Source organism: Lipophrys pholis (genome assembly GCF_963383615.2).
Source record: "Lipophrys pholis genome assembly, chromosome: 4".
Classification (NCBI taxonomy): domain Eukaryota; kingdom Metazoa; phylum Chordata; class Actinopteri; order Blenniiformes; family Blenniidae; genus Lipophrys; species Lipophrys pholis.
The window spans coordinates 545,468-562,513 of record NC_137637.1 but is presented as its reverse complement, the minus strand read 5'-3'; the positions used below and the strand labels follow the sequence as shown (position 1 = coordinate 562,513).

The window sequence follows — 17,046 nt, the reverse complement described above, 5'->3', positions numbered from 1 at the left end:
ATATTGTTATTGTTAAGATGGCTTGTTAACATTCTAACTGTGATTTTCCTAAAGAGGATTATTTTGTAAAGTGGATCGTGTTTCTGACAACATCCATTTGCTTGAGTTTGTGTGTCATTTCTGTCTGTTTAATCCGACCCTGAAATTCTTCCCTCATGTTCCCCGGAAATATGCAAATCCACTAATAATCAATTTGGACGATTCACCAGTGTTATTAAAGACGGCAGCAGACATTTTACACATTCAGTATTTTCTTGCTTTCGATCAAACTCCTACTGAAAGATGATAAACTGGATGGTTTTCACATTAATGTGCCCGTTGTTGAGAAGATGAAGGTTAAACTTTCAGCTGAGTCAGGGGGCGAAAGGTCACCACCGAGAAAGAAGATCCAGTAAATATTTTGGCACCGTTAAACAATGACTCAGACATTTAGCGTTTGAAATGAACTTGTGACCTTTTTAGCGAGGCGCTGGAGGGACTGACCATGAAGCAGCAGAGTGACAGGAAGAGGAAGTGAAAGAAGCACCAGGTGTTGAAATGACGCGGTCAGTCTCTGCCATCGTCACTCTGATGAAGACGTCATTTAATAAAGCTCCTCAGCAGTCCGAAACGCTTCTGACTGGCCAGTCTGAGCAACGTGCATTTTAGAAACTTGTGGATGACGTACTTTAGTACCAAAGAAGAACAGCGTTATCCTGTTGGTCGTGTCCGTACCGTACGGCCCCGGTAGCAAGAGCAAGTCAATCAATCAAGCATGAATCAACCGACCTGTTGTTTTAGTTACACTCATGTACAGAAAGATGGGAATAAACAGAGAATGTGGAGGTGGTGGAGCATTTTACCTGCTTGGCACCCAGAAAGACTTTATTTGGTAAAGTAAGATGTCCGTCCCCGAACCCCTCTCACTGTACGACAGAAAGACATAAATCCTCTTTAACTCGAGGCTCAATAACATTCAGTGTAGAGCCGCTTTAACATTATCCTGAAGTCTCAATGGAGATGAAGCTGAAGGTTTTAAAGTAATTTCTACCATTTAATTTACCAATCTAAACAAATAAAAAATAAAATCAAGTGGTTGCATTTACTTTTGTGTTTATTACCATCGCCAACAAAAGTTGGCTTAGAAGTTTTTGTTTTCATCTGCGTGTATTTATTCATCTATTTACTGGTTTGTATGTATTTACCAACTTTTCTTAAAAAACTACTCACAGAAATTCCATGAAATCTTCAGAGATGATTTGTCATTTGTCACCAGTAGATTACATTTCAGGACGTTAACGACTAAATGTTTCTGAATACATCCAAAAACACTGTGAAAAAAAGTCCCATACAAAGTGGATGAGAGAGGAAAGGAGATCAGCGTCTGTTGCCATGGAGACGCTTCCTGCTCAGTGTTTTACATTGATGTAGCTACCTGACAGGCTAGTTAGCATCAATATGAGCTAACGGCTATCATGCTAAAGATGCTAACTCAGTCCAACAAACAAATGAGGCGTTGCCGATGATCGCGCTCTACCGAGTGTAGCTCTAGTTTATTACCTTCAAGGTTATGTTTTTGTCTGTGTGTATATATTTATTGTTTGTATGTAAGTATTTTACCAACTTTTCACAAAAACTACACACTTACACACTTTACACACCTGAACAATAAATGTTACCAAATTAAAAAAAAGCAAAAAGAAAAATTTCCAAATATAGATGTTGTATATTAATAAAAAATAAATACATATCAAAACAATAAGGCTCCTTTCTTAAAACATTAACAGTATAAGTAGCCAGCTTATCGTCCAAAGACAGTCATAGTTCTTCTAAAGAGTTAATAAAAAGTACAGACTGATTAAAAGATGGATGAACATCAACTTTTTCAGTTGGTTTGGTTTGATGCTTTTTTTTCATATTTCAATTCCTACAATTCTCCCCTGATACTTTTCTCAGTGAGTTTTTTACCCGACAGGCCATTTTAACATCTCAGGAACAGCATTGTAGAAAAGTTATCAGTAACGGACTCCTACTTCCTCTCATTCAGAACCATACTGCTAAATTCTGCCATAAATCTCATTCATGACTCCAACAGGCTGGAGGTGAAGGTGGAGTGTTGTTAATATTGAATCACTGGTTAATCTGGAGGCTTTTTAGTCCATTGGCACTTGACAAAGGAAAGTACCAATCCATCATTTACTGAGCTTGATCTTACGTTAGTCAAACTGAGAACAGCTCTCGTCTACAAAAACAGCCGTTTTGCATTCATGTCGACTAGATTAGATTTTGCAGCGTTGAGATGTTTGAGAGAGGAAGACTCCACCCAACGGCTTCGAGAGCCGACAGCTACATTCTTCTTCTTGCCGAGAAAAAGAAATGAATTAAGAAAAAAGATGGAACGGGGAGGAGCTCAGCTCTGCAAACGTCTCGGCTGTTTGGGTCACTCCAGGAAGACGATCAAGGTGACAGGAAGTGGGTCTCAGACAGAAGAGAATCCAGCTCGCGCTGATTCACAGGTTATCGTGGGTGAAATATTGATGAGAGAAATCCACACAGAACGGATTAACTCAACCTTTAGGTTCCCACAGAAATGGACAAATAAACTAGTTTGGAAATAAAAAGTGGGATGCCAGCTGGTTGAAGAGTTTAACTTGAGAGGACGGGCCTGAGCTGTGGAGAGAGTCTGGAAATCCTCCGTCACCACGAGCCACAAGAAGCCAAATTCACCAACTTTAAGGTCCAAAACCTCCCAAATATCAGTAATCCTTGGTTTAAATTAGGGATGCACTGATACCGATACCAGTATCAGGTCCGATACTGCACGGAGTACCCGTACTCGCAAAAGATCTCCGATACAACCCGACGAGTATTACATGACGTCTTCCGTCAGCAACAGCTACGCAATAGAGGACGAGTGACGTCCACGATTTGGTGATTCTTTAATATTAATGAGAACAAATAAAGTAAGTCAGACTGTCGGGTATGTTCTGATAAAATATCAAGAGGAGGAGGAAGATACTTGGTACAAGCACAGCACCTTCATCACCAGCAATCTCAACCACAGCAACTTCAACACCAGCAACTTCATCATCAGCAATCTCAACCGCAGCAACTTCAACACCAGCAATCTCATCGGCAGAGTTAGCCTGATGTAACTCATTGGTTTAACTGATTCTACGAGCCGTGCTCCATGCTACATGCTAAAGAGTTTCAGGCTCACACACCAGCGATGCTCCATGCTACATGCTAAAGAGTTTCAGGCTCACACACCAGCGATGCTCCATGCTAAATGCTAAAGAGTTTCAGGCTCACACACCAGTGATGCTCCATGCTAAATGCTAAATAGTTTCAGGCTCACACACCAGTGATGCTCCATGCTAAATGCTAAAGAGTTTCAGGCTCACACACCAGTGATGCTCCATGCTAAATGCTAAATGTTAAAGCGTTTCAGGCTCACACACCAGTGATGCTCCATGCTAAATGTTAAAGCGTTTCAGGCTCACACACCAGTGATGCTCCATGCTAAATGCTAAATGCTAAAGCGTTTCAGGCTCACACACCAGTGATGCTACATGATTAGGCCTGTCACGATAACAAATTTTGCTGGACGATAAATTGTCCCAGAAATTATTGCGATAAATGATAATATTGCCGTTTTGATACCATTTTTCCACTATCATATTAATAATGGTATAATAATGCAAGTATACCCTTTTAAAGATAAACTTTTATTTCTTAAGAATATTTAAAATTGGAATGCTACATGCTAAATATGTCTGACTGATACACATTACTAGCAAACTCGGTCTACAGTAGCATAGCACAGAGCCTAGCTAGATGCTCCGCACTGCGCTATGCTAATGTAGATTCAGTGGTATTCTGGAGCTTTCAAGTCTGGTTGCGGTGACGTAGCACTGAGACGGAGGTTGTGTGGAGGTGGTTCGAAGCAACAAATAGCTTTAGCGTATCGTTTGCTCATGAAGCATAAATAGGCTTTATGGTATTTAATAAGTGCTGGTATTGGTACTCTGTATCATCAAATAGTTTAAGATTAGTGCTTCCCTCCTCCTATAGATTATTAGAAGATGGTCTTTTAAAGCACATTAACACCAGATTTCAGTTAATCACGTTCCAAATATTCAAGGTAAAAATACGTGTGGCAATGAAACTGCTGAACTCCAGTGTGACCCTGGATAATTCAAACTGTTCCAGCTCACTGATTTTTGAAATATATTCCTGCACACAGTGTTGTAGTGGTTAGCACTGTCGCCTTATCACAAGATCATCCCCAGTTAGTTTTCTGTTGCTTCTAGTTTCCTACCAAAATCCCAAAACATGTTGAGGTTAACTGTCGACTCCAATATGATAATATGAGGTGAATGTGATGAAGACCAGCCAGCAGTGACCCTGAACTGAAGCCGTATAGAAAATGGATGGATGATCTCTGGATGTCAATTTAAACACGACCCGTCACTGTGAATGTCGACATCAAAGTCAAACACATACACGTCCAACACCCTCCTGTGGTTTTGCAGCCTGGAGGTTCAGACTTTAAAACTAACACATCTTGGTTGTTTAGCTAAATATGAAATTAAAACTGATAAAAACAGATGATAACACCAACTCAAGCAGTCGTGCCGTTTTTACATCAGATAACAGAGCGAACATCCTCTAAAACATCCCCACATTGAAGTTATTCAGATCATCACCACAAACCGCAGGCTGCTATCTTTAGAATCATTCACACGTTTGCCTCCAAAATCTGAGCGGCACATTTATGTCAGCCGACCCCAAAACAGACGTCAAAGTTTCACACAAGAAAGGAGCCAAACGCAGAGAAATATGGAGCTTCTGTTTATTCTGAGAATATCTGAGCCAAGACGCCAGCTTCATGCGTTTACCTTCATCAGCCAACAAACCTCGGTTTTTCTGCTGAACTGAAGAGCAGAATAGTCAAATGTGTGTGTTTCCTTTAACGCCGTCGCTCCGTCCTTTCCAGATGTGGTCTGCAGACAAGGAGATAACTGGACGGACACTCGGAGGACGAGATAGCAGACACATCATCAGCTGCACCAGAGGGAAACTCCTCGCCGTTCCTCCAGATAGCAGCTGCACACCGCCGGCCGGACACATTAGAATGAGTGCAGCTCTTATCACACCACTGCTCCCAAAACACTTTGTTCACCTGGTTCAGGTGAAGCGGTGACAAACTCTGCTGCTCCCGGTTTATTAACACATCTGAGAAAGACCGAATGAATTCCTACTGGAAGCTCACTGCAAAGGAGAACTCTTGTTTGTACGGACCAATTAAAGCCACATCAATACTGCAACATCTTAATCACAAGCCCGCTGAGGAAACACGTGTGAATTTAAATAGCAGGATCAGATCGGGCCTTAAGTCGGTGTTTAGCGAGTAAAGGGCTTGTTTTTAGTTTTACATTTAACAGCACAGAGTCTGGAACAGCCAATACTCTCCACTGTATATGGAATCGTAAGCAGGGACGCATGACACCACTTTTTTTAAGCCACTCTACCAGAAAACAAATCTTTAAAACATGCTTCATGTAAAACGTCTCACTTCTGCACAGAGAAGAAACAAGACCAAAGTTGATATGAACTTTAAATGCTGTTAATGCGTGTTTGTATGAGTGTAAAGACAAACGTTTCTTCAGAAAGGTTTTGAAAACGTTTTAGAGACGTAAATCTCAAGTAAAACTGGGTCCTAAATATTTTCATTTTTTCCCCAGTGGGTTCTGGAGGAGGAACCTTATGAAGAAAAACTTTAAAGAAGAGCTAAACTGGAGCTTTAGTTTACGGCGTACCATTCCCTGCCTCCATACATGGTGGATTTATTGCATAGAAACGGCACCCACTAGTGGCTCTAGGAGATAACTACATTGCTTTCAAAACGCCGTCTAAATGCACAACTTTTCTGAAGCGAGAACGCAAAGACGATGTGTTTTCACTTCAAATGTTAACGTGCAAAGGGGGCCCCGTTTACGTGGCAACGATCGGCTGAAAAGCGCTTATTCCTTGTTTATTCATTTAACAGCAACGTTAAAAAACGATGTTTGTTGATACAAAAACACTGAAAACGATGTAGTTTTCCTGTGGGGCCACTTGTGGGCGCTGTGTTTCTGTAATAAAGCCACCGAGGAATGGACGCAGAGAACAGTAAACTGTAAATGTTGAAGCGCTGTTAAACCGACTTTCTTTACCAAACTCTGCGTCTCAATGTTTCTCCACGTATGCCGATGACGTAGTAGTAAAAGTACAAGTTATGAGAGAAGCACTGGATTCCTTCATTGTTAGTCAAGAACTGATTACTACGACCGTAGCGTGCGCGTGCAGTACCAGCGTTTGAGAAACTTCAGTTTTCAGTGACTCAGTAGCGTTGTTGTATAAACGAATCCCAAAACCCTTCAAACTTTTGTCATTTTTACATGAAAACGCTGTCGTGTAAACGTAGTTTCAGTATCGTCAAAGAGACGATTGAAAGCCGCCACAATACCCACAGAAGGCCTTTAAGTTTAAAAAACACTCACCTTATCTGCACTTCTTCTTTTTTTTTTTTTTAACAAAAAGGGACAAACTTTAATTCTGAAGTTTAATTTGCAAAACGTTTGGTTAAAAACTATCAAAATAATCACTAAAAAACTACTGTTGCTGTGTTTTTCTTTTTATAGTCAAGCAAGAAAACTCATGACAACATTTATTCATGTTTTACCAACTAAACATCAAACGAATACGATAAAAACCTCTGAAGCTTTTCTCCTCTTGCGTGTTGAGCAGACTTCACTGTATCGATCTAATACGCCACAAATACAAGAAATCATCCAGATCAACTTCAGTTTGAATTCAAACATTTTGCGGTGATTTTAGCCAACAGGACATAAACACCAGGGGCCCATTTGAATCAATGTCTTGACGGTAAACAACACATTTTTCCTCCATAGACGACGATCGAGGGAATGGCAGTAGCGGGTGAGCGTTCGCGGTAGTGGGTGGCAGCAGCAGGAGAGTGGTAGCGGGTGAGCATTCGCGGTAGTGGGTGGCAGCAGCGCATGGCGGCAGCAGGTGAGTGGTACCGGGTGAGCGTTTGCGGTAGTGGGTGGCGGCAGCAGGTGAGTGGTAGTGGGTGGCAGCAGCGCGTGGTGGCAGCAGGTGAGTGGTAGTGGGTGAGCGTTCGCGGTAGTGGGTGGCGGCAGCAGGTGAGTGGTAGTGGGTGAGCGTTCGCGGTAGTGGGTGGCGGCAGCAGGTGAGTGGTAGTGGGTGAGCGTTCGCGGTAGTGGGTGGCAGCAGCGCGTGGTGGCAGCAGGTGAGTGGTAGTGGGTGAGCGTTCGCGGTAGTGGGTGGCGGCAGTAGGTGAGTGCTTGCGGGTGAGCGGTAGCGGTAGTGGGTGGCGGCAGTGGGTGAGTGCTTGCGGGTGAGCGGTAGCGGTAGTGGGTGGCGGCAGTGGGTGAGTGGTAGTGGTAGTGGGTGGTGGCAGTGGGTGAGTGGCAGCGGTAGTGGGTGGCGGCAGCGGGTGAGTGGTAGCAGTAGTGGGTGGTGGCGGTGGGTGAGTCATAGCGGTAGTGGGTTGCGGCAGCAGGTGAGTGCTTGCGAGTGAGCCGTAGCGGCAGTGGGTGGCGGCAGTGGGTGAGTGGTAGTGGGTGGCGGCAGCGGGTGAGCGGTAGCGGGTGGCGGCAGCGGGTGAGTGGTAGCGGGTGGCGGCAGCGGGTGAGCGGTAGCGGGTGAGCGGTAGCACGTGGCGGCAGCGTGTGAGCGGTCACGTTTCCCCGGCGGCGGCCTGCCGCTGCAGAGCCGTGGCCGGGAGCCCGGCCGACAGACTGCTGCGTCACACCGCACTTACACAAACTCTGACTCAGCACTTCTGCTCAGCTCGACTCATAAATATTACAAACAGCAGGCCGTCGTCCAAACGCAACCAGGAATACTAAAACGCAGTAAAACCATAAGCCTGCGGAGGCGACATGAAGCAGAAACGAATACTTCGCCAGCTGTGGAATATTCTGCTTTTAACAACAGGATCTATAAGAAAATAACTATTTCCAGGATTCTTGCTTCTTCAAACCTTTATCATGCAAGCGACCTTATTTGGTAGCTTCTGCATTCATTGATTGAACGTTCTGACCAGTGAGAGCTGCACATTGATTTAATTGTTGGACTCAATGTTGAGATAAGCTGGAGTGTCTTTTCCTCGCAGCCCGATCATGAAAACATTAAACGAGAAGTCAGTCACAGATCAGTTCTTCCTCCCAACACCTAATTATCTGCGTCATATTGTAGTTTGGCGCTTTCTTGCAGACGCAACATCCAGAATGTGATCTTTAATATATTTAATCTCTTCAGGTTTGGCACAAAGTCAATCCTCTGAGTTCAACTTGATTGAAAATGAATTCACGTCAGACAGATTGAATGAAAATAGTATTTGAGTTCTCCTGCTAAGAAACCCACAGAGAGCAACGGAAACATACAAATAGAAACTATGAGAAACTGTGCCTGAAGTTGTTTTACATTAAATATAACGTTATATAGCATTACGCTGGTCTAAACAGCAGGTTGTTTTACCAGCAGCCCGGGAGGAATTCATCCAATTTGGAGACTTTTGAGGTAGAAAAGGGGAAAAACAGAAGACTGAGCAGAACAATTCTTTTTAACATGTTTAAAGAAAGTAAAATCAGTTTGACAATAACTTATATTATCAAAATCCAACATTGAAGGTGCGTTTAAAAGACTCCATCATCATAGGTAAAGGTTTTCAATGTGTTATTTAATGTTTAATGTAAAGTATCACTACACGTCCTTCTCTCCCTTTCACTTTCAAGCTCAGCCCTGATAAAATAACTTTATTATGTAATATAAGCTCGTTTTTAATGAGCTGGCAGTGACATGTCAAGAGTCTGGGAAGGGGCCATAAAAGGCTGGAAAGGTTTGTGGGACTAAACTAAAAAGATCAATTTGGGATTATTGAAATGGAAACTGGTGTCGGTATGAAAAGAGTTTTAGTACAGCAGGGCCACTCAGTTTCTTTTGTTTTTAGCAGATTTATAAATATCTTGTCTTCTTACATTCACATGTTGTCGACCAGTGGAGAGTCCAGAAGACTTCTCCTGTGGCTGTTGCATTCTGGGAGTTTTACCACCCCGACTACTTTCATGGCAGCATGACCAGATCTCAGCTCGGCTCTCAGTCTCGTGTCGCTGCTCTTTAAAATCAATTTTTCAACAAAGTCATGTTGTCTGAAGAGTTTTACCATTTGCTTGGCGGCCAGACTGGAGCCTCCCGGGGGCCGGGTTCGGTCCACAGACCTTATGTTTGACACCCAAGTCGTAGACTACCCTGTAGAAAATGTCCCACAACATAAAGTAGGAAGGTTTCAACAATCCTACAGATCAACAATCTAAACTGCTTCTGTTGTTGCTCCATAATGGCTCCGTCCCAACTATTTTGAGAATCGTTCCATCAAAACCAAAACGATCAATGTTCATGTGTTTATAGATAATAAATAACGGCTCATCTTATTTGTGTTATGGGAGGAGAAAACAAACAGTTTGTTGGTGCTGAAGCAGCTTTCTGCCTCTCAAGCCTCAGAAATCACCTCCATTTACTAAATCTGACCCGAGAGAAGCATGGAGGCGGGGCTTAAAGAGCATCAGAGATGAAACCTGACTGGGAAACTAAGTTCAGTGTCTTTGGACCTTGTGGCGGTAAAGCTGAGCTGAAACACCAAAGCAAGGCTCCTTCGATTTTAAGACTTTGGACATTTGAAGTGAGGTCAGGATCCCCCGCTCGGCCCAGCAGGGGTTAATAAGACAATACCATACAGTCACCATAATAACAATCCAACTTGGTGGTTTTATTTTGACAGTCACCATAATAACAATCCAACTTGGTGGTTTTATTTTGACAGTCACCATAATAACAATCCAACTTGGTGGTTTTATTTTGACAGTCACCATAATAACAATCCAACTTGGTGGTTTTATTTTGACAGTCACCATAATAACAATCCAACTTGGTGGTTTTATTTTGACAGTCACCATAATAACAATCCAACTTGGTGGTTTTATTTTGACAGTCACCATAATAACAATCCAACTTGGTGGTTTTATTTTGACAAGTCACCACAATAACAATCTAACTTGGTGGTTTTATTTTGACAAGTCACCACAATAACAATCTAACTTGGTGGTTTTATTTTGACAAGTCACCATAATAACAATCTAACTTGGTGGTTTTATTTTGACAGTCACCATAATAACAATCCAACTCGGTGGTTTTATTTTGACAAGTCACCACAATAACAATCTAACTTGGTGGTTTTATTTTGACAAGTCACCACAATAACAATCTAACTTGGTGGTTTTATTTTGACAAGTCGCCACAATAACAATCTAACTTGGTGGTTTTATTTTGACAGTCACCATAATAACAATGTAACTTGGTGGTCTGTCCACTAGAATGTCCGTGTTCTCCCATCGTTAATGCTTAGAGCTCATTGTTCACTACTTCTACTACGTCATTTTCAGTTTCTGCCGTTTCAGTGGAAACTTTTATGAAACGTAAAGAAAAAAACGATTTTCACTTGAACCGTTGAGTAAACGGGGCTTGATCCTGTCTCTATGCATCCTGTTGTCCTCCACTACCACCGAGCAGGAGAAACACTTTGTTCAGACTAATCAAAAACCAGAAACTCAATGAAAGCAGGTGAAACGGTGTGAAGACTGAGCACGAACCTGCTGCTTGTCCTTCTTGAGTATTTTCATCTTCTGTCCCTTCACTGCATCTGTTAACAGAAGAAAACAACTCGCATCACTTTGGGGAAAACTACACACAAAACAAATGTCATAGCAAACATGACATTTTGACATTCACACAGTTGTTTTAAGGACGGTTACAGTATGAGACAGTATTTCTATGATAAATCTTTGATATTCAGCTGAGGAAATCCCAGCTCATATCAGCACTTACAGGGAGTTTCAGCTGAACAACTGAACTCCAATGCATGTTTGAAGACTGGGCGGTACTAGGAGGACCCAGGAAGAACATGCAATCAGATCGAAACACTTGGTACTTCAGCTGCTATGTGAGGGAACGTTTTATGGAATAACTGTGCAATATGTAATAATGCAATACATTCTCAACTCAATATGTAATAACACCGCTTTTTTTTGTTTTTAATAAATCCTAATTAAGCTGGAATGCTAAATGTTATTCTGATGGTGGGATGGCTTTTCTCATCAAGGCATCAATTTTGATGATTTATTACATAATGCACCAAATTATTACATTTTCTTAATAAAATGGAGAGCACCCGCATTTTGTAATAACTGTTGCAATATGTAACAAGTTATTACAAAATGTTAACGTTTATTAAAAATCAGCAGATTACAAAATGTGGCGTTATTACATGAGTTGAAAGTTTATTACAGTACATATGGCACCATTATTACAAATATAATGTGGCGCTGCAAACCCGCATTATGTAATAACTGTTTAAATATCTAACAAGTTGTTAGTAGAGGCAGCTCTGCCTCCAGTAGAGGCAGCTCTGCCTCCAGTAGAGGCAGCTCTGCCTCCAGTCACCATGGAAAGACCTGCTTCACAGCTTCACTGAGGTTTTGCATTTTTGTTCCAGGAAAGTTTCCTTTTCATGGTAACATTCTGATGTACTCCTGCCAGGCCATGAGTTGGCGGTTGCTTGGTAGAGCGGTCGTCTCCCAATCGGAACGTTGCAGGCTTGATTCCCACCTCCACAAGTGTCCTTGAGCAAGACACTGAAGCCCAGATTGGAGTGACAGCGCCTTGCATGGCCGCAGCCTCTGAATGGGTGAATGGGTGAATGTGACCCACGATATAAAGAACTCTGGGGCTGCTCACGCAGTTAAAAAGTGAAGTTTATTGATCATTTAGGTTGTTTTTGTTAAAGAAATGTCTCAAAATGTCTCCAAATCTTTGAAATCCAACGTCAGCCACTCGGTCTCACAAACTCATGTTTTTACTGCACCAATTAGCCTCAAACTCGCCTTTTTAATCCAGCAAATCAGAAAGTGAGCAAATTAAGAATGCAGTTTATGCACTTTTTCCAAGAGCTCTATTTTGCACATTTCCATGGTTTGGAATTCACTGCACCAAAAGCAAAGTACCACTAAACCCAGTGCTAATTCCAACTTCACATTCCAAGTTCATGTATATAGTTTGTCCCATTATTTGTGTCTTAAACTAGTTGAGATCGGAGCTTTTATAAAGGATGGGTGATGCATGAGGCCTTTATCAAATCACATGACCATCCACCAGTGTGCTGGAAAGTTCCACTGAAAACTAATTGAAGGTGTTGATTATCCTAACATGAGCTGGGTTTGTGATTCGACGCGGATGTGGCACGTCGTCACATATTTCAACTATCTGCGCTCAGAAAACCTAAAATAGTTCTCTTCCGATTAGTCACCAGGCGATATTAACAGGCACAGCAGGGGGTCGTGAGTAATGCTATTTATTTTAAAGAAGCCGGAGGTTCCGGAGAGAGGAGGAAATCTCCCGGCGCTCCACTGAAAATCCACACAGCGGCTTGGCTCTGGTGATCAGCTGACCTCCGTGTTTCTCAGTTAAAGTACCGGGCACGAATCCCATGTGAAGCAAACGTCAACGCCGCCGAGCAGGAAGTGTGGCATCAAACATACGGACCAAATCCAGAGCAGGGGACGATCTCAGAGTAAATCTGTGTTATTTCCTGCAGCACCGATGCTAAGCAGCATTAGCATTGAAGCTACCCAGTGAGGGTGAATCTGTGAACACATGAACGCTGCAGAATTCATGCAAAGTGTCAGAAATTAGCTTTCAGGCCAACATTTTGAAAGAAAAGACATTTAATAAGTTTCAACTTATTTTCGCAAAAAAAAAAAGGAACATTTGGGGATATTTTGCTTTATTTTGTACATAAAACCTGTAAAAAAATATATAAAATTTTTCCCCCAATAAATTCTACTTGTTTTCGTAGAAAATACTTTACAGTAAATGCAGAGTTTTGTTTATTCGTCCTGACACTGAAAAACAAATGAAAACGGGAAGGAATGCACCGATGTCATTTATCGGGTATCAGCTCCAATACTGCTCAGAGTACTCGTACTCGTTACTGATCCAACCCGGCGAGACGTCAGCTTGTGCCTTTTTAATTCAGATTCCTCATGATGTCGTCTTTATAAAAAGCCCCGCCCCCAAATCATGAAGTTACCACTTCAGTTCAACATATACCACAGCCATCAGGTTTGGCCTGTTGCCTTTTACCGCTCACTAATTTAGGACGAGTCACTTTTCCAGGTTTAGTGACACACCGGCGGGGCAGAGTGGATCAAATCTGCAGCCAGGAAAACAAAGAACTTACAGAGGTCAAACTCTTGTTAGAAAACCCATTGAAACACCTGAAAAGGGGAAAGAAAACCTCCAGAAACAATCTATTACAGGCACTCACCAGGGTTAAAAACAAGAGTCAATGAAACGGAGGTAAATACGTCCCGTTTAAGCTCCCTCGGGCCTTGAAGAAATCAGATTCTAACCTGGGCTGAGTTGATTTACTCCCACGTGAAGGTGCCAGCTCTCCCATTCAAACTGGAGATTCATGTTTGGCCGGGGAATCGGCCTACTGCGCAGGAATTCATCACTTTTTCAGTCTGCAGAAAACTGCAACACAACCTGGCAATCAATACTGACAGCCTACGAGCCCTCCGGGGCCCCCCTGCAGCCCCCCCACAGCACCCCGTCCCCGTTTAGTGCCACCTGCAGGCTAATTCTGACATGTCAATAAAAGCATTGGTTCTCAGGCAGTGGGAGGAGGAAGGTGACTTCACAACACTTTTTTAGCTGTCAATTGAAATCACCCCGGAAAAAAGCATTTTGAGTCCAAATGATCATGATTTTCTCTGGTCGAGGAGACGAGGACATGTTTGCATCCCTCACGTTGTTTGAAGGAGCACATCCCCCGACTCAGATGGGCTAATGTGTAAGTGAAAGACATTTCTATTCAGGCAGGCCTTTGACCTGGAGCTGCTCAATGTTGCTCAATTATATATTATCTGTATAACCATGTATGTTTTTCTTTTTTCTTGCTTCTACACTTTTAATGATCTTATCTCTGTTTAATTTCATTTTAATTTTTAATCGTTTATTTAATTTTTTCAGTTTTTAGTGCCGTTAAGCACCTTGTGACTCATGTCTGGGAAAGGTGCTATATATATTCTATTCTATTCTATGTGAATGTGTGAGCGGTGCTGGAAACAGGTTCTACGGAGGGAGAGCAACTGGTTTGATAAAAGCCAACAGACCACTGCACCAGAGCTGCTGCCTTAAAGGCAAATACCACCGGAGTGAAGTCAGACCTGAACACACAGCAACATCCTGAACACCAGCAGGATGCTGTGCAGGAGGAACACGGAGATTCAAACACTCCTGTTGGTCTTTTAGAGCTCAACACCGTCAGGTGACAGAAGACTCAAGATACCAGTTAAACATACATGACAATGTAGTTGAATGCTGGGATGGTTAAAATCAACATAAAATCTTTCCTCAGCCATCGCCCCTCTCCTCTGGTGTCCCCCAGGGCTGTGTCCTGGGTCCCAGCCTCTTCTATGTCCATCTCCTGCCCACTGGACTCATTCTCCCTCAGGATAATATAGACATTCCTTGCTCTGCAGATGAACTCGGCTCTACCTCAGACTTCCGCTATAAATTAACATATAACTATTCTAATCACTCCAGAAAAACCAGTTTCACCTGTTGTTGCTGGGCAAACAAATCCATTTATCAAATTTCTAGCCAATAAAGACTTTTATTTTGCAGATTCAATTCCCCGTTTTTCAGCATTTTTGGGATTCCGTTCTACCATTCTTTTTGGGTTTCCGTAGTTGCTGTTACACTTTTGGTTAAACCTGGTTGAAGCTTCAATCTGTTGAGTGACTGAGCCTCATTTACATTTTATTTGGGATTGTTATATATATATATATATATATATATACAGCTCTGGGAAAAATTAAGAGACCACTGCATTTGTTTTCTGAAATCAGCATCTCTACATGTATGACAGCCATTCCATTCCAGCGTCTGTTGAATTCCAACAAAAGCACACCTCATTGTGCTTAATGAGGTACTGATTAGATGATCACCTGAATCAAATCTTATTTAAGGAGGAAAAGGATAAAAACACTGCTGTGTTCATCACTATCCTGTTGCAATAGGACCAGCTGGATGGCAAAAACAGTGCGAGTGGTACCTCAAAAATAATAGGAATCAAATAACTACTGACCATGCCAAAAGAGTTGAAAAGAACGGTTCAGTTCTGGCTTTACTGGCAGAGGGATACAGTGAGTGTCAGGTTGCTTCCATCCTTAAAATGTCTAAGACGGCGGTTCATAAGAACAAGGTCAAGCAGCAGACACTGGGGACAACAAAGCTACAGACCAGCAGGGGGCGGAAACAACTCTCCACTGACCGGGAGGACCGTCAACTCATTCGAATGTCACTCAGAAACCGTAGGATGACATCAAGTGACCTCCAAAAAGAATGGCAAATGGCAGCTGGGGTGAAGCACACAGCTAGAACGGTTGGAAACGGGCTCCTGGGGGTGGGGGCAGGGCTCCAGTGGTGGAAAGCTGGAGAAAAGCCCTTCATCAATGAGAAGCAAAGAAGAGCCAGGCTGAGGTTTGAAAAAGACCATGAGGATTGGACCGTGGAGGAGTGGAGTATGGTCGTCTTCTCTGATGAGTCCAAAGTTCAGCTTTGCCCAACACCTGGTCATCTAATGGTCAGACGGAGGCCTGGAGAGGCCTACAGGCCACAGTGTCTGGCAACGACTGTGAAATTTGGCGGAGGATCAGTGATGATCTGGGGGAGCTTCAGCAAGGCTGGAATTGGGCAGATTTGTCTTTGCGAAGGACACATGAATCAAGACACATACGAAGTTATCTTGGAAGACAACTTGTTTCCTTCTGCTCTGACAATGTTCCCCAACTCTGAGGATTGGTTCTTCCAGCAGGACAATGCTCCATGCCACACAGAGAGGTCAATCAAGATCAGGACCCTGTCATGGCCAGCCCAATCTCCAGACCTGAACCCCATTGAAAACCTCTGGAATGTGATCAAGAGGAAGATGGACGGTCACAAACCATCAAACAAAGCTGAGCTACTGGAATTCTTGCGCCAGCAGTGGAATAAAGTCTCCCAAGAACAATGAAAGACTGGTGGAGAGCATGACGAGAACCATGACAGCTGGGATTAAAAATCAGGCTTATTCCACCAAATATTGATTTCTGAACTCTTCCTGAGTTAAAACATTAGTATTGTGTTGTTTTTAAATAAATATGATCTTGTTTTCTTCGCATTATTTGACGTCTGAAAACATTGCATCTTTTTTGTTATTTTGACCATTTGTCATCTTCTGCAACTAAATGCTCTAAATGACAAGATTCTTATTTGGAATTTGGTAGAAACGTTGTCAGTAGTTTATAGAATGAAACAAAAATGTTCACTTTACTCAAATACATACCTATAAGTAGTAAAATCAGAGAAACTGATCATTTTGCAGTCTCTTAATTTTTTCCAGAGCTGTGTATACACACACACACACACACACACACACACACACACACACACACACATTAACTCTGAAGACAATCACAGCAATAAAGTTGCACTTTTGACAATACATCTGATGTCTGCAAACATTTTTAAGTCAATGGAGGAAAAAGAAAAATCGAAAATCGAATCAAAAACTCATGTTTTGGGGGGAGGCCAAATGACTATAAGGTGACTAACTTGGTTCAATGACAGTGTCATCATCTTCCCACCCGTCTATAAATAATAATCCTACTGACGGTTTACTGGTCCAGAATTATAAAAATAGTGGGAAAAGCCACACTGCAGCTGAAACAAGAGAAGCTCTGTCCTGTTCCACTCTTCCATGTGACACAGATTTCATGTTTCCTGATCAGTGAGTCGATCGGGTTGTGTTTCATTAGTTTTAGGGTTAGGGTTACTTCGAGTAACTTCAATCCAACCATAACTGATTGGTCTCCT

General features: G+C 42.4%; 1 protein-coding gene across 1 annotated transcript in view; it reads right to left on the bottom strand.

The window, feature by feature from the left end:
• The window catches only part of chd6 (chromodomain helicase DNA binding protein 6), a 102,825-nt gene that overhangs the window by 66,934 nt on the left and 18,845 nt on the right, over positions 1-17,046 (bottom strand). Inside the window, 1 exon segment of the mRNA XM_080461297.1 lies at positions 10,719-10,768. Coding sequence (XP_080317423.1) covers positions 10,719-10,768 — 50 coding nt within the window.